We start from the raw sequence: 24,828 nt of genomic DNA, 5'->3' as shown, positions 1-24,828 counted from the left end.
TGGTGAAAATGAGTTTGACACCCCTGTCTTAAGGTTATTTTTTCCTTTGATAACCTCTATAAAACAACAATCTGAAGTTTTGGGTAATCTCATTCTTATAAATGTTTTATTAATTGAACCGGTAGGTTGTGTTTATAGTTCATGGTGGTTAAAATTTGGTCTATAGGCTTTTCTTGAAATAGATCAACTGTTTAAACTATTGCCAGATATTGTCCTGGGTAGACCAGTTTCTGTCCTGCAGTGTAATTTTAGCAATGATAAAGATATATTTTTCAAAGTTGGAGAGTCTCACAAATTTCCAGTGTTGACATTCAAAAAGAATGATGTCTTTGGCTTAAAGACTTCTAAACAAATAGGAAAAATTATTTTTGTCTAACATTTATTCAACTAAGGGTATTTTGATACTGTTTTCAGTAAACACATTTCTTTGATAACCAAGAATTTCTCAGGTCATTTGTTAATGTGGCCTTGGATTGACTTTACACTTCTGTTTGCTAGAAAAAGTCAATTATTCATTGGCTCCTAAGGAATTTTATCTGACTTGAAAGAAGTATTCATAACATGGAGAACCTTCAAAGAAGGCCTGCAGTTGACTTTTCTGAATTTTAGGCCATTGAATAAGTAAGAACTTAATTTAGACCTTTTTTTTTCTTTTTTTTGAAGAGGGAAAAGGTAAGAAAGATGAGGAGAAAGTCTGTTAAGGAAAAGAGGGAGAGAGAGAAAAGACACAAGAGGCCTGATGTCCAGGCTCATGCGGAACTGTTGTGTACCATGCAGCTGGCCCCAGCTATCCTCTTCTGACTCTGCTGCCCAGACTAGTGTCACCATAGGGCATGTGTACTTTCAGGGTTGAGGCAGTCACACAGCTCTGGTAGGGATGATTTGAGGATCAAGGAACGTGAGTGCTGAGGGTTAGGAGCTGGGTTAGGAGCTGAACAAAGGTAAGACATCTTAGTGGTTAAGACAAAAACTTGGCAGTATTCATTCATTTAAAGATTGAGTATCTGCCCTGGCTGTGTGGCTCAGTGGATTCAGTGTCGGCTGGTGAACTAAAGGGTTGCTGGTTCAATTCCCAGTCAGAGCACTTGCCTGGGTTGCAGGCCAGGTCCCCAGTAGGGGGCGCTCAAGAGGCAACCACACATTGATGTTTCCCTCTTTTTTCCCCCTCCCTTCCCCTCTCCCTAAAAATAAGTGATTAAAATCTAAAAGAAAAGAAGAAAGGTTGAATATCTGCTGCGTGCCAGGCATGGTTCTGGGTGCTACAGATTTATCAGTAAGTAACAGAACGCCATAATCCTTAGTCATGGAGCTTTTATTAAGATAGAATATTATCAAAGTGACTCCAGAGAGTTATCATTTAAGTTGTGGGATTTTTTTTGTTTTCTTTTGATTTGAGATGCCCAGTCGTGAGTTACTTATATACCTCATTTTATAGCTGTATTGCTTTATAGAAAATTACACCAAAACTTAGTAATTTAAAACAACAAATATTTATTACTTGGTTTCTTTGGTTGGGCTCTGGGCCTGGCTTGGCTGGGTGCTTGTGAGATAGGGTCTTTCACAGGCTGTGATCAGGGAATAAGGGCTGCAGTCATCTCAAGGCTCAGCTGAGGGAAGATCTGCTTCCAGGCTCTGAAGCCCTGTTTCCATGTCTCTGGTTCTGTTTTGTGCATTAGTTTATTTTGTTCATTAGATTCCCCTTATAAGTGGTATCATATGGTATTTGTCTTTCACCAACTGGCTTATTTTACCTAGCGTAATCGTCTCTAGTTCATCCATGCTGTTGCAGAGGAGTTCCTTCTTTCTTTCTTTCTGCTGCATAGTATTCCATTGTGTAAATGTACCACAATTTTTTAATCTGTTCATCTACTGATGGGCCCTTAGGCTGTTTCCAACACTTGGCTATTATAAATAGCACTGCCATAAACATTGGGGCTCATAAGTTTTTTTGATTTGGTGTTTCAGGATTCTTAGGGTATGTTCCCAGCAGTGGAATTGCTGGGTGATAAGGCAGTTCCCTTTTTAATGTTTTGAGGAAATTTCATACTGTTTTCCACAGTGGCTGCTCCAGTCTGCATTCCCACCAGCAGCGCAGTAAGTTCCCTTTTCTGCACATCCTCACCAGCACTTGTTGTTTGTTGATTTATTAATGACAGCCATTCTGACAAGCATGAGTTGATACCTCATTGTGGTTTTAATTTGCATCTCTCTGATGGCTAGTGATGTCGAGCATTTTTTCATATGTCTCTGGATCACCTGTATGATCTCCTTGGAGAGGTGTCTAGCTGGTGTTGAGTCATGTATGTTATTTATATGTTTTGGAGATTAAACCCTTGTCCCATATGTCATTGGCAAATATATATTCCCATATGGTCAGTTCCCTTTTCATTTTGATGATGGTTTCTTTGGCCATGCAGAAGCTTTTTGATTTGATGTAGTCCCATATGTTTATGTTCTCCTTTATTTCCCTTGCCCTAGGAGATACAATATTGTAAAAAAAAATATTGCTACATGGGATATCTGAAATTTTACTGCCTGTGTTTTCCTCTAGGAGTTTTATGGTATCTCGACTTATATTCAAGTCTTTTATTCATTTTGAGTTTATTCTGGTGTATGGTATAAGTTGATGGTCAAGTTTCATTTTTTTGCATGTACCAGTCCAATCCTCCCAACATCATTTACTCAAGAGGCTGTTTTTACTCCATTGTATGTTCCTGTCCCCTTTGTCAAATATTAATTGACCCTAGAGACATGGGTTTGTTGATCCATCTCACTTTAATCTCTGTCCTAAGGAGAGCATAGCAACCACCTTCTTCTGCTCTAGCATAGCATTTCTGATTTTTAGCCCTTCCACCCACCAACATTTCCTATTCATCTTGCTTCCTATACTTGGCTGGTTCTGGGCTGTATGGATATGATTACCTTCTCCTGTCTGTTTGACAGAACATCTCTTTGGTCCTTTACCTAACATCGTAGTGAATTTGATTGATATTCCTGGTTGGTCTGCCATCGTCCTCTTTGATCTGTCCGTCAGCTAAACCTTCCACATTAAATTAAATCCAGGAAATTTGCTTGGCATGTTTTTTTGCAGAAAACCTCATCCCAGAGTAAAAATTTTAAATATGCAACATGTAAGAGCCATTGCGGTCTCGGTTAGACTTAAGTTCTGTTGTATCACTTTCCCTTAACCACAGGTGGTGTGGGGGAGGAAGGTATCAGGAAGCACAGTTTTAGGAAATGCCTCTGGCAAGATCAGATAAGCTAGGTAGAGAGGTCCCCATTTAGAAATTATCTCTGTTCAGCCCTGAGACACATCTATTTAGATATCCCACAAACACACAAAAGGAGTAAAAAAGTAATGATTTTCTTCATCTGTCGGCTCAGCTTTTCTGTGTTCTTTTGAGGTTCTTTCATTTTTTAGTTCCCTTGCTGAAGTTTCAACTTCATTCATTTTTAACATCACACATATTCAAAAATATTCTCAGCAGTTCTTTTCACCATGTTTCAAATTTCTTTTTATTTCCAAAGCCACAGCCCTTATCTAAATCATTGTCCTCTCAAAAGCACTCAGATCTTCCTGACTTTGAACTGTACAGTGTTGTATATAGTTAATAAATACTAATCAACATCAACAAAGCTGACATTTATTACATGCCTACTTCTGATGATTTATTTCCACATTTTACTAAGTATAAAGACTGCTTGGTTCTCTTTTATACAAAGTATCAGGGAAGATGAATTTAGTACTTATTGAAGACCTATTCTTTGCCTAATAGTATGTTAGGTACTTGAAATAATCATTTATTCCTTATATTGCAACTCTTAAAAGTAGTTACTATTTCAGTTCTACATATTTAAAAACCAAATCTTAGAAAGTTAACAGACTTGACCAAAGTGGCATATGAATTATACTTCAAACCAAGATTTTTCTAACTTCACAATGCACATGCTTCCTGCTGTTCACATGGCCTTCCAAAGCTGTATCTAACATTCTACATTGTTCTGCAGATACTCGGTAAGACTTATGTGCCATACACTGAGCATATAATTTCACACCTTTAAAATTTTTTAAAAAGATTTTATTTACTTTCAGAGAGAGGAGAAGGGAGGGAGAAAGAAGGAGAGAAGTATCAGTCGGTTGTCTCTTGCATGTCCACAGCTGCAGATCTAGCCCACAGCCCAGGCACGTGCCCTGACTGGGAATCAACAGGCTAGCAGGCTGTTGCTCCACCCGCTGACTCACACCAGCCAGGCCAGTCTCACACCTTTTAGATGCAAATCCTACTCTCAGATAATTTAGTAAAGATAAGACATATATCAGTAACTAAGTGCCTTGAGATGGAAGGTCCCAGTAAAGTGCCAGGGGACTTTTGAGTTTATTTTGAACTGAGAAGTTCAGAGGTAGACATACTGGGACAACTGCCACCTGAGCTGGGCTTTGACACATTGGTGGGGTTTGGCTTTGGGAACTAAGAAATGTGTTTGGAGGAATGGAAATGGCATGAGCAACTATATAGAGATGGAAAGTGCAATGTGTGTGTGCTTGTGGGCTTATGTATGGAAGGGGCCCTAGACAGTAGAATTTTTAAAAACTCTGTAGTACTTATTTTTAAGAGACATGTCATATGAAATGTTTCTTTTTCTTTTTTTCTTTAGCTTACAATTTAGCATGAGTCTTCTTATGATTAATGAGAATGTAAAATTGGCTCGTGAATATGCGTTGCTGGGAAACTATGACTCCGCAATGGTCTATTATCAGGGAGTCCTTGACCAAATGAACAAGTATCTATACTCAGTCAAAGATACGTACCTCCAGCAGAAATGGCAACAGGTGAGAAGCATGACCTATTTACTTTTTAAGTGGTTTAAGTACTCAGAAGATTGCATAGATTATCACTGTTTTTTTCAGTTACGTATTGGGAGTGTTAACCACTTTTTGAATGGATTTGTGTATAATGTTCCTTGAAACTTGATTTATTGTATTAGTAATAGTCTATTCACCATCATCAGTACTATAAATTCTGTTTAGTTATTCTAATTGTTGGAATCTAATAGACTTTTTTAAAATAATTGTTCTCCATTTTTTTCTAAATCACATTTTTATCTGGTAGAATTAGAGTTGACTTTATTAAGCCATTTTTGAAACTATACAGAGAACATCTGAATTTCATGGGAACCATATTTTCTATAGAACATTATAAAGCAGACCATATTTGAATCCCATCTGAGGAACTTTAGTCACTAAGGACCAATAGAAATTACAGGTAGAAACTGTAGTAGAATTTACAGGTCCAATTTAAGGTGGCATTTATAACAAGGTTCACCTATGACACAGAGGAAAGAAATGTTACCAAAATTAAGTGTTTTTGAGCTGGTTTTCTAGGTAGAATATTATCCCTCAGATTCTACTGACCTGTGTTTTTTATAATATCCCGTATTTGTCCTTAATTTCTTTGAGAGAAAATATCCTACCTCTTTAAATTTAACCTTTTTGCTTAAATTTGCCTCTGCATATCTTTGATATTACTGAAAGGGGAAAAAATTTCATTTCATAAGGAGTCTTATTTGTCATTGAAAGACTTTTAAGACCTTTTGTTGTTAGGCTAGCAACTTTTGCTTAAAAAGTCTAAGCTTTTTGGCAAAGATACTTAAATCATTTAAAATTTTATTTATTGATTATAGAGAACAAGGAAAGGAGAGAGAAAGAGAAACACCTGTTTGTTGTTCCATGTATTTGTGCATTCCGTGGTTGATCGTTGTACGTGCCCTGGCCAAGTGTTGAACCTTGTCTTATCAGGACGGCTCTCTAAGGAACTGAGCTACCTAGCCAGGGTCTTAAGTCATTTAGTTTTAAGACGAAACATTACCGACTGCATTTCAGTATTTCGTGTGTGTGTGTGTGTGTGTGTAGTTTTTAAGTTGAGTCAAGATTGCTTTTTAAAAATATCTTGGTTGTATGTGAATCAAGCCATTTGTTGTCTGAAGCCATATTTTCAAATTGCAACCCACTAGTGAGTTATGAAAGTAGTGGATTCTGATGGGCACTTAAAAAGTCAAATAGGAAAATAGCATTAAAAAAAATCAAAGTGCAAGTTGCAAAAGTATTATTTTTATTAAACTTTAAAGTTGCAGCCACCTTTTCAATTGGTTATGCAATTTGAATAAGAATCATGAGTCAGTAACATGGTTTAATTAGCCAGAATATTTAATCCATTTTATCACAATTAATTGTATAATTGAAAACAAAGAAATAATGAACCATTATTAAAATTTCAACACAGTACCTTGATGTGATTTACTAGATATCTGATGTCAAAATGGAGGTTTCTAACATCTAAAAAATGGCCGCAGTTTAATCTTGGTAGTTGTTTATTAGTTATAAAAACTTAAAAGAGTTATATTCCCCTTTGAAACCAGGTTTGGCAGGAAATAAATGTGGAAGCAAAACATGTTAAAGATATCATGAAAACACTAGAGAGCTTTAAATTAGACAGCACTCCACTGAAAGCTGCACAGCATGAGCTCCCAGCTTCGGAGGGAGAAGTCTGGTCCTTGCCTGTACCTGTCGAACGAAGGTAAGTGGGGAGCTTCTGAGAACCAGGCCGGCCCAGGGACTGATCGAGCTGGTTCCATCTAGGAGAGGAGCTGGGTGGCTGAGGGACGGGAGTGGGGGAGGGTTTGCTACTGAATGGCTTTTAGAACTCTTAAATTGTGTATTATGTGACAGTGAACCATGTCAACAAATTAAATTTCGGTGGAAATAAGCCAAAATATGCTTTCATGAGGTGAGTTTAAGTAGCAGAGATACGATTATTTTGGGAAAATCGTGTAACCTTTTTAGGGCTCAGATTTTTCTAACGTAAAGTGAGGGAGTAAGATGGAAACTGGTTCTCAAACAAGCTGTTCCAGAATACGTCAAGCTATACTGCTGCTAAGTTGAAAAATGGGCTTTTTAATTCACAGAAATCAAGAAAAGATAAAGTGTTCTCAATTTTAGGTTTTTCTTGTATTTTTTTTCCATCTTCCAATTACATGGTGCCAGAAAATAAACAGTGAAAGTGATGTTTACTGAAATGCTATAAAGAGTCTATTGTGCTTAGTTTCACTGAATATATTTTAAATGACAGGTTGCTGGTGGATGTCACTTATCTAGTTCACTCACATAATAGATTTCCTACTTTATATTATGGGTTTAAGTATATGAATGTGTCATAGCATTCTACAAAGAGCGTTTATGACTTGCAGGTTTTTTTGTCCCCTTACCAGTCTGAGAACCTTCGGTTAAGACCTTGCTCTCAAGAGTTTTTCAGTTTGACATTCTATGATTGTGAGTACTCAGAGTGTTCTTAGCACTGTCACAGACTGTGCGTGTTGTGTATTTCTTACACTTACTTTGGAAATAAGTCTTCCAAATAAGTTATATTTTCCCTGTATTTCAGATAAGATAGGTGAGGTACAGTGAGGTTATCTAAGTTTTCTCCATTATCACAAAACCGATAACTGGTGAAGCTTGGATTTGAACCCAGATATAATTGACTACAAAGTTGGCATTGTCTGTCAGACCAGTCATTCTCAGACTCCAGCACACATAGAGATCTCTTGGGGATGCTCATTAAAAATGTGGATTCTGGGGCTTCACTCTCAGAGAGTCTGATACAATAGGTAAGAGGTGGAGCCTGGGAATCGGCAGGTGATTCTGATACAGGTGGTCTGCACATCACACTTCAAGGAGGTACCTTACCAAAGTGTTCCCTCTCCAGCTTAAGACCAGCTAGTGGGTATTGATTGTTTCTTAGTCATTTTTCTTTCTTCAGCTCCAGATAAAAGTACTAATATCTTGTTACTGACTATCTTTCTAATATTTGCTAAATTTCCCCTTCCCCACTCATAAGCACTTTTATATAATATTTTGTTGTATTTTAAAATTCAAGAAAAACAAACAAGTACAGATATAAGGTCAATTAAAGAAAAGTAGGAAAATGCATAAAAATAGAGAGGAAATCGTACAGTCATCCTAGTGCATCTGCTATTCTTCCATGCATTGTTTACTTTCGTAGTTGTCAACTCTTGTGTTTCCAGGCCCAGTGTATTTTGTCTTCAGGAGGCCATCGCCAAAGCACCACGTCTGTTTTACACCTTCTAGTACACTTGCCTCTCTTCTTTCTTAACTGTGCCTGACGTGTTTGAGGGTAGGACTCCTCTTCCTTTGTTACTGCTTTTTTTCATGGCCCCAACCAAGTCTAGGAGCACAGTAACAACCTAAAAAATATTCCAGAGGTCTGAGTCCTGCCATAAAAATAAAAATGAAATGAGGTGATATATGTAAATGTACGGCACCATGTCCATAGCTAGTGCTTATATCAGTTTTATAGTGGGAAAATGGTTCAATTTTGTGAATTAAAACATGAGAACTGATACATTCTAAATAAAAGGGTACCAAATTGCATATATACTAGTGGATAAGTGTGACTTCTACATCTGCACTATATTCTGCTTAATACTCTCTTCTCTGATAATTGCTCTGTTTTCAGTTTCCACGAGTTAGACTAATTTCTCAATTCCTTCTTGGCGTACCACTGCTAATTTCCTTTCAAAGGAAAAGTGACAATCAGTTGCCTTTCATTATCTCTACCGTATAACCATACTGCATTTCATGCCTCTCATTAAGTCATCACACACAGCTATGGCAAAGTAAGTGTTAGATCTTAGGTTTCAGTGACCTTAAGTTTATTCAGTTCTCTCTTGTGCTATTGCCTCGGCTTCTTTAGTTCATAGTCTCTTAGACACTACTTGTGTCCGTCTGTATTTGGACCAACTCCAGGGGTTGGTTATGATTTTAATGATGTTGTGTTTGATTAGACCCTCACCAGGTCCTAGGAAACGCCAGTCTTCTCAGAACAGTGACCCCAAACCACACAGTAACCGTCCCAGCACAACCGTCAGAGTTCACCGCCCGTCGGCGCACAATCTTCACAATGACAGGGGGAAGGCTGTTCGATGTCGGGAAAAGAAAGAACAGAATAAAGGAAGAGAGGAAAAGGTAAATGTTACTGACCTTGAAAAGTGAAAATGTTACTTATTAAGTTTAAAAATGAAGACTAGATTTTAATCATTTTTAATCATTAAAACTGCCAGACTATAATAAAACCTTAGTCATACTCACGTAGGCTAGGATTTTTCCCCCTCACTATTCACCTAATACTTTTGGTTGGTTTTTGTAACTTTATATTTTGATAAAATTTTAGACTTGCAAATAAGTTGCAGGAATGACATAAAGGACTTCCATATATTCTTTACGCATTATTACTAATTATTAATATTGTACCCTTTTGGTTTATCATTTACTCCCTGAATACCTTATTTATTTCCTGAAGCACCGAGAGTAAGTTGTGGATATTATGGCCTTTTCACCTTAAATACTTTAGAGAGCATTTCCTGAGCATTAGGACATCCTTTTACTTAAACTCAATGCAGTTATCAAAAGCTGTAAATTTTACATTGCCACAGTACTGTTACCTAATCCACAGAACTTAATAAAATTTAGGCACTTATCTAATGTTATTCATAGCTTTTTCTGCCTCAGGCCAGGATCCAATATAGAATCATACACTGCATTTAGTTCTCATGTTTCTTTAATCTGCTTTAATGTGAACGTTTTCTCAGCCTTTGTCTTTTTGAGCCTGGCATTTTTAAAGAGTACTGGCCAGTTATTTTGTAGGATGTCTCTCAGTTTGGGTTTGTCTGAGGTTTCCTTGTGATTAGCTCAAGGTTATGCATTTTTTGACAGGAATACCCAAGGAGTGAAGCGTTCATCTTCTCAGTGTATCAGATAAAGAGGCCCAGGATGTTTATTTGTCTATTACTCGTGATAAATGGGATCACTTGGTTGGGTGGCATCTGCCAGATCTCTGCATTTTAAAGTTCCCTTTGTTCCCTTTATAATCATTTGTGGAGAAATACTTTGAGATTGTGCAAATATTCTATTTCTTACTAAAATTTCATCTACTTGTTCTAGCATCCAGTGATTCTCGCCTGAATCAGTTATCCCTGTGATGATTGCAAATTCACAATTTTCTAATGACATTATTTCTTCTGCATTAATTAATTAGTACTTCACTGAGAAGAAGAGCTTTGTTCTTCTTACCCTTTATTTAATTATATCATATCGACTGATGAATTCTTATTTAGTGAATTATAATCTGTTACTGTCATTATTCGATGCTTAACTTGTCCAGGATTTGAGGAGTGGGAGATCCTTGAAGCTGGGTCCTATGTCTTTTTGGCACGTATTCATTGTTTCCTGAGCACTTCCTTATTTTCTGACACAGTAGGATGCTCCAGGCTCATCTTTTATGTCCTCCACGGTTCCTGTTGGTGAGGATTGGGATTTAGAAACCAAGGTTTAAGTGCCAATTAATATTTTTTTGAGGGCTTGTACTGTCTTGTAGTTAAGAAATATATGGGAATCTCAGAGATTAGTTTGTGTTCTCTCTACTTCCACCGTCCCTGCCCAAGGCATGTGCCCAGTGCCTGTGATACAGTAAAGTACAGTAAAGACTTGTTTGGCCGGGCGGGTCCAAAGGACCCTTCCACATCACCTGGGCAAAGTGAAAACTTGTGTGTAGCAAAATATAAAGCTCCCAGTGCTGCCTTTCCACTCCTGTCAAAACCTCACATCAGCTTCTACTTCATTCTTTCTCCTAGATTTACAATCTGACTTTGTATTTCTGCATGAGAACCTCATCCAGTACCCAGCAAAGCCATACCTTTCAACACAGCCTCCCTTGTTGATCAAGATACAGATGTTCATTTAGCTCTTGATTTTGTGCCCTCTGCCTCATTGCCCCTGCTCCCCATTTCTGGAGGTGAGATGCTCTTGTACATCTGGGCAGGTTCCTTATGTCCCTTTGCTGGATAGTTCTGCAGTCCTACATCCCTGCACTTTGTGCAGCAGCAGTCCCGTTTTAGTTCCTGAAACAAGGAAGGATGTGAGGAAGGTGGCTGGTAAATCTGGCCTTACGGAGCATTATCAGTACCCAAGTTTCCCTGGCCTTTCCTCTAGAGGTTGGATTGTAAGCCTTAGAACCATCTGTGGTCTGTAGGACTCGGCTCCATGGGTTGTACCTTTTTCATTTTGTTGGGTTGGCCAAAAAGTCTGGTTATTTTTTCCATAAAATAAAAGATACATTTCTCATTTTCACCAATAACTTTATTGATTTGGGTATTTTGAGTATGTTAGTTATTTCCCACATGGTATAACGTTGATTGTTCTCAGTTAATGTCTTTTTTTTAATTGTTGTTCAAGTACAGTTGGCTGCATCTTCCCCCCAATACATCCCCACCTCTGCTGATCCCATCTCCCCTTGGTTTTGTCCATGTGTCCTTTATAGTTGTTCCTTGGTTAATTTATTGATTTGATTGCTATTAACTTCACTGGTCTACCCAACCATGGAGCATTCATTGTCCAGTGAGAAATCTCTAGCGCAAAACTTCTCAAACTACTTTCAGCGTGTTCCATCAGTCACAGCACCTCCTCCATATACTGCACAAATCTTTTTTGGCATTTCAGTTGTGTTTTTACCTTTTATGAAATAATAAAGCATAATGTGCTGAAAATGTTGCATATTTTCCTCCATTTCAATATTAAAATTACATACAAAAATTCACCGATTTTGATAGATGTTTTTTAAATGCATGCTGATATGACAGCTGTCACAATACAATCTAACAAAATTGTTTCTAATGAAGTAAAAGACAGCTAAAAGACAAGTACTAGAGCCATCTTACGGAAGAAAACCAAATGAACTTTTTGGCCAACCCAATATATCTATGCTCTTATACCCTGAGAAATGGTGTATAGATTCTGAAGTAGTATAATTAAGAAATCAGTTGTCCAAGAGAAATTAATACCTATCCATATTAGACTGTATATTAAGGCAGGAAAATATAATCCCACAAATATAGTATGGTGATTACATGGTGTATGAGCATTGGATTCAGGTGACCCATGCTTAAGCACCAACTGTGCTATTTCTTTTTGATGTTCAGTTCTTAACTCTTTGTCTATTCCTACATCCTTCAAATTTTCTATTTTTTTCCTAAAAGTTTACATTTTACATTAAAATCCATGATCAATTTTGAGCTAATATTTGTTTATGATGTAAGGCTTAGGTCAAGGTTCATTTTTAAAAATATTTTATTTATTTATAGAGAGACGGGAAGGGAGGGAGAAAGAGAGGGATAGAGACCTCATTATGTGGTTGCCTCTTGCACATCCCCAACTGGGGACCTGGCCCACAACCCAGGTATGTGCCCTGATTGGGAATCAAACCAGCAACCTTTGGACTCGCAGACCAGAACTCAGGGTTCATTTTTTGCATGTACATGTCTAGTTGCTTCTGCACCATTTGTTGAAAAGGCAATTTTTTCCTCCATTGAATTGCTCTTGTCCCTTTGTCTAAAATAGTTGGATATATTTGTATAGGTCTATTTCTGGGTTCTCTATTATGTTTCATTGATATATATGTCTGTTTTTCTACCAACACCACACAGTTTTGTTTACCATTGTTACATAATAAGTCTTAAAATTGGATAGACTAGCCCTGGCCAGTGTGGCTCAGTTGGTGGGGCGTCATCCTGCAAAGCGAGGGGTCGCTGGTTTGACTCCTGGTCAGGACACATTCCTGGGTTGCAGATTTGGTCCTCGGTGGGGGCACATGCGGGCGGTAGCTGATCGATGTTTCTCTCTCACATCAGTGTTTCTCGCTCGCTCTTTCTCCTTCCCTTCCCCTCTCTCTGGAAATAAATAAATAAACTCTTTTTAAAAAGTGGGTAGACAGGAATCTGGGGATCAGCATTTTAAAATACATGTATTTTTCTTTTTATTTTTTTGTTGACTTTGTTGGGGTGACATTGGCTGATTAAATTGTATAGGTTTCAGGTGTACAGTTCTGTAATAAATACATCATCTGTGTATCATACTGTGTGTTTACTAGCCCAAGTCACGTCTTCTTCCATCACTGTTTATCCCCTCTATGTTACTTCTACCTCTCTCAACCCTGGTCTCCAGTACAAACCAATTAAATCAGGATCCTTAAGAATGAGATATTCTACCAAGTTTCCCAGATGGTATTATTATACAGCTTGGAGTGAGAATCACTAAATAGATTAAAGAGAGTTGCAACTAGAGACAGAAATACCACTTAGAAAGGTGTTATATTAGATGATGTGAAAAGTGACGTATGCCTTAAACTAGGTTAGTGACAGTGCATGTTGAATATTTATTGGTATATGTCAAGACACTATGGCCTTGGGGATAAAGCAGTGAATAAGTCTCAAAACTCTATGCTGTTTTCAGTTTAAATTCTATCATCAAAAGAAATAACAACTTGTCCAAAGAAGAGACCTTTCCTGCTTAGGAAAGCTTTTGAATGAGCCATCAATCAACAATTCTGGTTGATAAACAAAGCCACAATACTCGAAGTGGGCTGCCTGCCAGAGGACCATATCAGAGTTTCTATTTATAAGTTAGTTTTACAGTGATCTACTATTAGTATTTTGTCTATGTGTTGTAATGTACATGTGTATAATTTACAAATTATTATCTGTATATTGGGAGTACAGGCTCAAGTTTTATTAATGACAGTATTTCATCAAAAAAGTTTGAGGGCCACTATTCTACAGTCCTTTGAACTCTTCAAAAGAAAAATAATTTGAGTTTAACTGTATTTAAAGCCACGTAACACTCATGTCTAAAACACTGGCAATACAGGAATGTTACATAACAGGGAGTGGATGGGGAAATATTTTAAATTTTAATTTAATTAACTTATTTATCCTCTATCTTAGAAAGAGGGGAAGGGAGGGGGAGAGAGGGAGAGAAACATCAGTGTGAGAGAAGAACCTCTGTCTGTTCCTTGTTGTACGTCTGGGACTGAACCTGCAACCCAGGCATGTGCCCTGATCGGGAATCAAACCCATGACCTTTCGGTTTGTGGGATGATGCTCCAACCAACTGAGACACACTGGCCGGGGTGGAAATTACTTTTCTTAAGGGCCTTACTTGGAAACAGTCCCAGAGGAGCTACCTATATAGGTGTTAATAAAAATTGAAAAAGTGTTCTTAGATGTTGTTTGCTGGTTTGGGCTACCACTGAGAACAACTGTGGTTTTACTGCCTCTGCCTTCAGATACCAGTCCTGCTGGTTGTGTCACTTGGTGCATAATTTGCAGGATCCGCCAGATACAGGGTCTGAGTGGAGCAGAACAACTCTGCACCTAGTGAACTCGGCCCTGGGATAACGATGCTGTTTCAGGCTGGTCAGAGCTCAGCAAGAGGGACTTTGCTAAAGCTAAAAAAAAGGTGTGGGGGGGATGTAGAATGATTCATCCTATTTTATTTTTCCTTTTCAAAATTGTTTTAGCTATTCTTGTTCCTTTCTTTTTTCCTTATAAATTTTAGAATCGGTTTTTCTACATCTAAAAAGAATCTTGATAGGAATTTCATTAAACATTTATGCTAGTTTATGGAAAATCAGCATCTTTATTATGTCAAGTCTTATAATCCATGGACATGTTTTTTTTATCTCCATTTATTTAGGTCTTTGAATTCGTTCATCTGCATTGCGTAGTTTTCAGAATACAGGTCTCACATACTTTTTGTTAGATTTTATCCTATTTTTTTAAGTGGTTGTAAGTGATATTGTATTTTTAATTTTACTGGCCACATACTTATTGCCAGTGTATAAAAATACAACTAACTGTTTAAAAGTTATTTTTTCAAATTACAGTTAAGATATACGAGACCTACAACTTACCACTTGAATCACGCAAGGGTGCAGTTCCGTGCGGTTGAGCACAGGCACACTGCTGTGGGACTGTCACCACCATCCACCCGCGGACACATTTCATCTCCCCACACTGGAACTCTGTACCCGTCACACAGTTACTCACTGTAAAGGAGAACTGTCTTTGCTGTCTACTCACTAGCACTCCAAGTGTGCAAGGGTTTTTCCCATGCCAGGCAATTTCTGTGGCAACAGCTGGGTGTCCCACGATTTAACTCAATTTTGGCACTTACCTACATGGAGTTAGCATCCGATTCCACAGGTTAAAGGCTCAGTCCCATGAGACCGCCCCCATGGCAGATGCCAGTTGGGAGTCTAGTTTTCACCTGTGCTTCTGACCAACTGGCATAGAGGTGGAGATTATCATGACTCTCTCCTTGGGCCTGCTAATTCACTAGAACAGGTCACAGAACTCAGGAAAACAGTTTACTGACTAGATTCCTGATTTATTGCAAGGACATAGCTCAGGAACAGCCAGATGGAAGAGATGCATAGGGCAAGGTACATGGGAAGGGGCACAGAGCTTCCAGGCTCTCTCCTGATTAAGTAACTCTTCTCATTGGATTTTGTGTTTATAATGGTGCCAGATTTTAAAATAACTGGTTTTAAACCTAGGAACTTACCTCCTGGTTAATCAGTCCACCTTCAACTTCATTTTGTGCATGTAAAAGGAGTCTACATTCTTCTTGACCTCTCTGCTGCTTTCTTTCACCTCCTAATAGCTATCAGTATTTTCACTTAGAGCAGGTGATCCCATCAATGTGTACTTGAAAGGAAATTGTGCTAGTTCGGCTAACCCAGTGAACTCCTATTAAAAATGTCAGCCTTTGAAATTCAGTAACTTCTGTTTCCTGGCCTATTGTAGAATTGTTTCTCCTCTCTGCCCAGCTTAAATGTGTTTTGCTTTGCCTGCACACATTCCCTCAACACTGTGTTCTGTGGGAGCAAAGAAAGCAAGAACTAGAAAGTTCCTTCTATTTGTGTCTTCCTGGGCTTACGGTGCACATTTCCAGTAGCCAGAAACAGTGTCTTCTCTCTACCCTCACAGCTGCTGGCACAGAATAGGTCCTTGGTAAATATCTGTGAATGAATAATAACTTCATAAATACTTGGAAGAAAAGATAACCTCTTATTTTTAATGTTAAACAATACCTTCCTTGTACCTTTTATATATACTGGATACTGAATAGTCTGTAAATTGTGAGACAGATACTCATTTGGTCATCTAGTGTAAGACTTTGAATATCATAAATACTGGTTAAGTCTAGACATTAATACTGACTTTAGACAGCACCACTGACAAATCATAAGTTATGGACAAAAAAATGTTATGGAGATGGGGTAACAATCCTGGTACAAGATCAAGTAAACGATTATTTATACTAATGCAGAGCTTCATCAATTTTCTTGGCTCATAAAATTCATGTGTATCTCAGTAATTTTTTCACAGCACCTCTAGGACAAAAAGAACACCTATCTATTTATGAAGAAGTTAGGTTTAAAGGACTTTGTTCATGTTCTAACAATACCTATCGGGCACTACAGAGTTTCTCAGACCTTAGAGTCAGAGTGGACATTCTACTCTTATTTCTCTTCTGCATTGATTTTTCCCGCTATATCTTTTATCACAGCAGCTACCAAAAACCTAACTTCCCAAAATATGGCATTTCTGAAAGGAATATAGCAGTCTTCATGTGTTGTAGGAACTGAACTACTTTGAGCCAGTAGTTCATCCAGTATTCAGTGGGTGTTGCCGTGCTTTCCTCAAAAGTTTAAACTGTGCTTCAGTTCCCTCTGAGTTTGCCGTTGTGCCCTGGAATATTTTAGTGTGTAGTTTGTAGTTTCGTATGTAGTTTAGTATATTGACTGTCTGTAGACCGTCTAATGACTGTCATCAGAGAGGGTAGGAGAGGCTCTCACCTGAGGACTGAGCTGAGGCCCTCCTCTGGAGCGAGGGCGGGAATAGTGAAGAGGAATGTTTTAGGAGTGTCGTGTGGACTGATTAGCTTAAGTAACCCATCTGTCTTTAATCTCATCTTCCCTAAAGCTTTGAGATAAGTGTCACACATATCTGATGTTCACTAAGGACTATAGTTAACCTCATTATTAATTTTTTGATTCTCATCAGTTCATATGCATATTTCTATTTTTAACACCTTTGCCATACTTTTTATGTAAAAGTAAAAATTGAGTATGAAACTCTGATGTATATGTAAAAGGATGACTTGTAGTCTTTGATTCTGTCATTATTACTTTTTCTGTTATGTTAGCTTTTTAAAAACTATGACTTGAGTCCAGTCTTTGTTTCTGATTCACAGAAACAAAATCTAAGTTTTGAGTCAATCAAAAGCTCCTGTTTTTTTTTCTCTTGATGTAGAACAAATCACCTGCAGCAGTAACAGAGCCAGAGACAAGTAAATTTGATAGTACTGGATATGATAAGGATTTAGTAGAAGCTTTGGAAAGAGATATAATTTCTCAGAATCCGAACGTGCGATGGTAAGTTATAATACGTAGGTGCTATGGGTGCTTTTTGGAGCAGAGAATGGAGCAAATGTAGGCATGCACTGAAAACCAGTCCTTGCGGGCAGAACCAGAGCACATGCGATGAGAGCATGACATACAGTGAAAAACGCCGCTTCTGTTCAGGCTGTACCAATTTTTTGTCAGACTTTTTTTTTAAAGATTTTTATTTATTTTTAGAGAGAGAGGAAAAGAGAGAGAAGGAGAGGGAGAGAAACATCAGTGTGAGAGAGGTACATCGACCAGTTGACTCTTACACACACCCCCAGCTGGGGACCTGGCCCATAACCCAGGCACGTGCCCTGACTGGGAATTGAACCAGCGACCTTTCAATCTGCAGGACAATGCCCAACCTACTGAGCCACACCAGCCACGGCTATTTAAGACTTCTTAATTTAATAAAATAAATAATAATAAAATAACTTTTATAAAAAATTGATACAGAGTGGGAATGAAATCATAGAAATTTTATCTTTGTGGGACATCCCTTAATGGTGTAGTGGCAGTGATTCCTGTGCATATGTGTTGCTTGTTACCTATGTATTTATCCAGTACGTGCTGCTTTTATTTCCTGTTGTTTCGAGCAATGATTCTTGACTTCATTAGTGTTATATCTAATCAGAGAACTGTAATTTATCACAATGAGTTATAAAAGTTTCTTTTCCCATGAAGTTAAGTATTTTGTTAAAACCTTACATTATTTTTAGGTATGGTTTTAGGGATATTTTAAAGATGTTTTTTGCTATGTGATATTTATACAGTATATATTTTCATTTAAAATATCATGTGTACAGTAGTGGTGGTACTGGTAAGGGTAATGGTAATCGTGTGGTTGGAGAAGGCTTCATAGCAATCTCTGGGGTACTCTTTAACCTTGGCATCTATTTCTTACCAGGGTTGGGGACAAAGCCGCAGTATTGCAACCTGTCTCTGCTTTATACCTTTTTTATTCTGTATGTATGGTTGTTTTTTTAATGGGCTCATCATTTTTAAATCATGGAGTTTATGGAATGAGCATCATTAATACGAGTGGGAATTTAAAATGAGATGGCATAATAATGCTTGAGTGGGCCTGTAGATCTGTGTGCCCATTCAACCAAGCTGAGGATCATCACTGACACACACTGAAAGTACTGAGTGTGCTGTCCGTGTGCTGGTTGGCACGGCCTCATCACACTGTCTCAGTTTACCAGGGCCCCAGGGGGTGGGGGGAACCTTAGCACTCAGTAACATCAAATCGTGGGTTCCCAGTTCCTCTCAAGAATGACTATGTAGAGTTAAAAATATAATCTAAAAGGTGGCTGATACAGTATCTTCTGTTTCAGGGATGATATTGCTGATTTGATAGAAGCTAAAAAGTTGCTTAAGGAAGCAGTGGTGTTACCGATGTGGATGCCAGAATTCTTTAAGGGCATTAGGAGACCGTGGAAAGTAAGTTTATTGCTATCACGGCATTGTCAAAGTGAATGGCAGGTACATTGCTGTAGAAAGCCAATATTTATCTGTATTAGAGGGGAGAAAGTAGTAGAGTAGGTGAAGAAAATTGAAACTAAAAAGTATATGTTGTGTTAATCAGAATTTTGTTTAGTCCAAAAGCTATTTAAAGGTTCCCAGAATAAGAAATAAGTACACTGTGATCTCGGAAAGTTGGACATATAGCAGATCTAGAATGAGCTTGTATTTGCAAATGTGAACAAGTTGGCTAATGCAAAACACTCCATTTTATGTCATTTTGCCAACTGGTATCTGGTTCTTTTTCTTAAGCAATAAGACATACCTGCACCTAATGAGGACTTTTTAAGGTCATGGGCTGATCTGAAAAAAGACTGTCAGAAAACTCTTGGATTTGGAAAATGTGCTAATGGCTAACTGCACTTTTTAATTTTAAAAGTCTTTAAATATTAAGTGATAAGCAAGATACAAAGTTATAGACATTCTTTGAGTATAACTATGTAAAAAAAAACTAATTTATTTGAGCAAAAAGATTCAAATAAATGTAACTGGGAATATATCCAGATACTTATGATACTTATATTAGGATATGGTATTACAATATCAGTATTATAATATTGACTGTATTTTTTTCTCATCTGAGTTTTAAATTTTTAGTGACATTATTATACTTTTATAATGGATAAGTTTGTGATAAAGTATGCTTCTGTTTACTTGTCTCTTTGTGTTAATATTATGTGTAAGGTGGTTGAAAATTGACCCTTAGTATTGGAATTCTTATGAATTAGAACAATGACTGATAAATCCCTCACTTACGCTGCTGTATTCCTAACAGGGAGTGTTGATGGTTGGCCCACCTGGCACGGGAAAGACTCTCCTTGCTAAAGCAGTAGCTACAGAATGCAAGACAACATTCTTCAATGTGTCTTCATCAACACTGACTTCTAAGTACAGAGGAGAGTCTGAGAAGCTTGTTCGTCTTCTGTTCGAAATGGTGAGTGTTTGAGACAACTCTCATGATTCTTTACCTCTGACAGGGGCGAAAGTGAGTTGTAACTACCTCCAGTGCATGGAAGCGCAGTAGGCAGAATGACACAGTGCCCAGAGTGCGATTCCAGCGCCCTTGAAGTTAGAATCCTTTACTCAGATCAGCAACTTAAGTTGTTCTTTGTTCCCTTTCCTCTGCAGGAACAGCCATCTCTGTTAGCTTATGGGTGTGCTCACATTGTGAGGTCTACCTTATTAATCTGCTGTAGGCATTTGAAATTATGTTTTCAAAATCAGTAGGTTTAGTTATAATGTGGTAAATGCAGTATTTTAACAGTATTGCAGAACGGAGAAAATCATAAGTAGTTGTGGAACTTAGAGCACCTCCAATCTGTGAGCTACACCAAGCACCCAAGCTCAGTGACCCCGTCTTCGGCTTACGTTCTTTGCTCCTTGCTTTTGTGTTCTTCCACTCCCGCTGATCTGAGTGTCAGTGGCAGAAACATAATCTAACAAGTTCTGGTAGAGTATTTGGAGTGAATTCAGTAGACTTTGCTAAGCTTGACTGATTATTTCAGTGTTGCCTCATTTAAGAAATCACGTAGTTATGAGAGTTAGGACACACGCCTATTTGTAGACAGTGACAGGGACTTGCACTCCTCGTGGACAGAACCTTAGACCACGCTGATGATTATACCAGGTCTTCCCTCCTAGGTTCGGAATAAAACAAAACAGGCAAGCAAACGGCCTCACAATTTCAGGTTATTTATTTTCTTATAAAGGTTTCTCCCAGTTTCAATTCCCTTTCCCCTTTTTTAAAGGAGAAATTTATTTCTCCTTTAACTTTGAAAATTCATTAGGCAGGATGCAAATCCTGACATGTTCTATTAATAGCTTATTAGTAGTTCATACCACCGTAGGATTCTAATGAGCCTCTGAGATCATTTTGAAAATTAGTTTTTCCTTTGCTTCAGGGGAAAAAAGTTACATTGTCAGTGTTTCAGAATAACCAGGCCTTATAAAAATGACGCTAAAAATAGTGAACCACTAAGTGTGGGGCTGAGAGTCTGGCAGCCTGGTCAGACCCCGCCACTGTCACTTGCCTAGGTGGCTCTCTGTGGGCCGATTGCTTTCCTGATCCTCCTCGCTTTACCTGTGAGAAGGGGCCAGTCGTACAGGACCTACCTCTGTGATGCTGAGCGGGTGAAAGGAGCCAGTGCACATAATGCCTGATGCAGAACCTGGAGTGTGAAGGCTCCCAGATACTAGGTAGCTGTTAGTTTTTATGACTTATTTGATATCTTTTCTAATGTAGGGTTTTTTAAAACAGTATTTATTTATTTATTTATTTATTTTTAGATTTTATTTATTTATTATTAGAGAGTGAAGGGAGGGAGCAAGAGAGGGAGAGGAACATCAGTGTGTGGTTGTCTCTTGAGTGTCCCCCACCAGGAACCTGGCCCGCAAGCCAGGCATGTGCCCTGACTGGGAATCGAACTGGCGATGCTTTGGTTCACAGTCCGGTGCTCAATCCCCTGAGCCACACCAGCCAAGGCTTTTTAGTTTTATTTTTTAAATGTATAATCTTTATTATATTTTTTCCACTACCACTTAGTCCCCCTATACCCCCATCCCCCAGCAATCACCATCTAATGTAGGGTTGTATATTCAAGAAAACTGATCATTTTCTCCTATGTGGGAAGCCTCTTACAAAGTGCTGATTTGCTTTACTTTTTATAGTGAGGTTCATCAAGGCCTATCCAACAGCTAATTTTTCACTGGTATTGCCTTCGTTAAAATCAGCCCCTGCTTATCTGAGTGTGCTGCTTTGAGTTGTCCACTTGCGTAGTGGTTCGGTCAAAAACCAGTGCCTGCAGTTTGGAGCTTCTGCCTTTGTGACTTTTGAGTAGCACTCGTATTTGAAACCAGCTTGATATTCTGGTTTCATCACAGACTTTCTCAAGGAGTCAAACTACTACCTTTCATGTCTTGAGTTTGACTGCTTTATAGGTGACTTCCCCTGCCTCTTGAGTGCCCACCCTGTATTGCCCGGAACCTCTCAGTGAGCAAAACTCAAGGGGCCTGTATTTTTTTTTTTTAAAGAAAGCTCTTTTTTTTTTTTAAGATTTTATTTATTTATTTTTAGAGAGGGAAGGGAGGGAGAGAGAGAGAGAGAGAAAGAAACATCAATGTGCGGTTGCTGGGGGTCATGGCCAGCAACCCAGGCATGTACCCTGACTGGGAATTGAACCTGCAACACTTTGGTTCACAGCCTGAGCTCAATCCACTGAGCTATGCCAGCCAGGGCAAGGGGCCTGTATTTTAAATAAAGCCACTTAAATATTATTTTAAAACATCCAGGATTTTTTATATGGCATGGTAACAAATACATACAAAAACTTGATTTAACTTAACTGTATAATTTTTGTTGTATTGTCAAGAACTTTCAAGTGTCAGAAGCCTAATCAAATGAGTTTAAACCAAAATAATACATTGGGTCATTTAACTGAGATTTTTCAGAAGTCACCTTTTAGATGTTTAGGCCTAGCAGGATTCTGCAATTCAGATGTTCTCAGAAATGTTTCTTGCTGATTTTTGCCTGATTACCTCTGTTACAGGCAGGTCCCCATGTGGCTAAGGTAGCCATCAGAGGCTCAGCCTTGTCTGTCTTCACTGCCTCTATGGTAATCCCAGAGAGGCTGGCCCTCACCTCTCAGGTGCTCCACCAGCATTCCAGGGATTGATGTTTGGCCTGCTCTGGGTCCTGTGCCGTGCCTGACGGAACCCGTCACTGGAGTCAGAGACTTCGAGTGATCCGAGTGGCCACTGAATCATAGCCTGGGTCTCCAGAAGAGTCAGCCTCTTCTTAAGTAGTGGAATAAGAATGAAAAAGGGATGATGCATGAATGAAAAAGAGAGTTTCTCTTACCAGAAGGCAAAACAAGTGGTGTCCACTAAGGTCTCTCTGCAGTCCTTTCCCAGGCCATCCCAGCCGATGCGCCACCACACAGCCTTTGCTTTAAATCAGGTTGTTCTGCACACCCTCAGAATGTGGGAACGGTCAGTCTAGTTTTTATGTGGTGTGGTGCAGATTGAAATTTAATTTTTTTACATGCAGGTAGATGGTTTCTGTTGGTAGGTGGTTTCTAGCTAGAATCTCATGTGAAATTTTTCTTGCTTTTTTTTTTCTTTCCCTCTGTCCATTTCTTGGGGGTAGGGAGTACAAAAATGTTTATACATAGTGCCCAAAACCCAAGTAAGGGTGATTTATTAAAAATGACATTACCCCTTTGGAGAGAATAGATGACTTTAGGATTCAAATTTTCCATTAGAAAGGAAAGATGTAAATATTAGGGTTTTCCAAGTGAACAGACTAAAACTAAATCCATATTTTGGAGGCACAGTGCTCCCAGCAGCTAACTGCTTCTCGGAGGGCACTCACTGTGTGACAGCCTGTGGTCCAGACGGGCTGACGGGCGCAGTACACTCGCGTGTTCCATCGTAGTGGTGCTCAGTTGCCGTCGTAGACATTTGTTTTTAGAAAACCCTTTAAATTGCTGCTTGTTCCCTCAGGCTTTTTTTTGGAAATCTTTGTCATCATTTAGGTTCTTTCTTGGGCGGGGATTCTATAAGTTTGGGTATTTCATGTAAAAATGATTAACAATAAACTTCTGTAGTTACTGTAATAAAATGTTCCTTCAGACTCCTTTAGAGAAGGGTGATACTGTTGAGTCTTATGGAGCTATTTACCAGATTAATACCTGACTAGATCTGTTATTTAGTGAGTCAGTCTTTCCTGTCCTTTGGTCTGAGGAAGAACTACATTAAAGGTGCAGAAATAAACTTGGGAGATGTTATTGAGTCGTAAAAAGGAAGGAAGGACTGCACATGCTACAGCGCAGACGGACATGGAAAACACTGTGCTCAGTGAAAGAAGCCGGACACAAAGGCCACATAGTGTGCTGTCCCACGTATTTGAAATGCCCAAATAGGCAAGTCCATAGCACAGAGACAGAAAGTAAATTAGTGATTGCCAGGGGTTAGGGAAGTATGAGTTACCTTTTCGGGGCAATGAAGATAGCCTGGAATTTGATAGTAGTGATGGCTGCACAACATTGTGAGTATACCAAATACTGAATTGTACAATTTAACCTGGTTTACATTGAATGTTACTTTATGTGAGTTTATCTGAAAAAGAAACTCTTGGGCCATATAAATTCACTGTTCTAGTTGACTACTTATGAGGATAAAAAAAAGTACTTGTATTTGTCAAATGAAAAATGGCAATTTAATTAAAATTTCTTAAGAGGGAATCTATGTTCTTTTATTTAAAATTTTAGCCAAATTTTTTTCCAGAAATTTAGAACACTTAACCAGTATCTGTAAATGTTTTCCCATTAGTTCATATTTTTTGTAGTACACAGGATAATCCTGTATTTCTGTCACTCATGTATAAATACGTATCCAGTTATTGAATTGAATAGCAAAAAAAATTGCCATATAATCTTTAAGCACGGAAGTCTGTATCAGAAACTGTATTTTCGTTGTTCCAGTTCTACCCTCTCTCCCCAGTATTAGGACGAGAGGGAGAGAAGCACAGTGTGGCAAGCTCCTCAGCTATTTTCTGGTTGATAAACTATAGATTATTTTTAAATGAAATAAAAACCTGGTGTTTCCTGGTTTCTTCCTCTAGGCTCGATTTTATTCTCCAGCCACCATCTTCATCGATGAGATTGACTCCATCTGTAGTCGCAGGGGGACTTCAGAAGAGCACGAAGCAAGCAGAAGGGTGAAGGCGGAGCTGCTGGTGCAGATGGACGGTAGGCATGCGTGTGCGCACGGACTGCCTGAGTCTGCTCCTGGTGCTAACCCACGCGGCTCCCGATGGCTGGGCAGCATGACACTAGGAAGTGTACACTGACAGTGGCGCCAGGCCAGAAATGGTGGCTGTTCACAGGGCACCCTTTGGCATATGTGCTGCTCTCTTGTCTTTGGCCTTGAAATTGAAATAAATGCAGAT

General features: G+C 38.6%; 1 protein-coding gene across 1 annotated transcript in view; it reads left to right on the top strand.

Moving 5' to 3' along the window:
- Positions 1–24,828, top strand: part of KATNA1 (katanin catalytic subunit A1) — a 30,273-nt gene that overhangs the window by 3,412 nt on the left and 2,033 nt on the right. The window contains exons 3-9 of the mRNA XM_045843288.1: positions 4,657–4,831; positions 6,418–6,575; positions 8,860–9,040; positions 17,224–17,345; positions 18,695–18,800; positions 19,657–19,815; positions 24,502–24,628. Of these exons, the coding sequence (XP_045699244.1) occupies positions 4,670–4,831; positions 6,418–6,575; positions 8,860–9,040; positions 17,224–17,345; positions 18,695–18,800; positions 19,657–19,815; positions 24,502–24,628 (1,015 nt within the window). The 5' untranslated portion in view covers positions 4,657–4,669. The remainder of the gene's footprint in view (positions 1–4,656; positions 4,832–6,417; positions 6,576–8,859; positions 9,041–17,223; positions 17,346–18,694; positions 18,801–19,656; positions 19,816–24,501; positions 24,629–24,828) is intronic.

Source organism: Phyllostomus hastatus, unplaced genomic scaffold, assembly GCF_019186645.2.
Source record: "Phyllostomus hastatus isolate PE091 unplaced genomic scaffold, TTU_PhHast_1.1 phas_contig_40, whole genome shotgun sequence".
Classification (NCBI taxonomy): Eukaryota; Metazoa; Chordata; class Mammalia; order Chiroptera; family Phyllostomidae; genus Phyllostomus; species Phyllostomus hastatus.
This window is presented reverse-complemented; position numbering and strand designations above follow the sequence as displayed.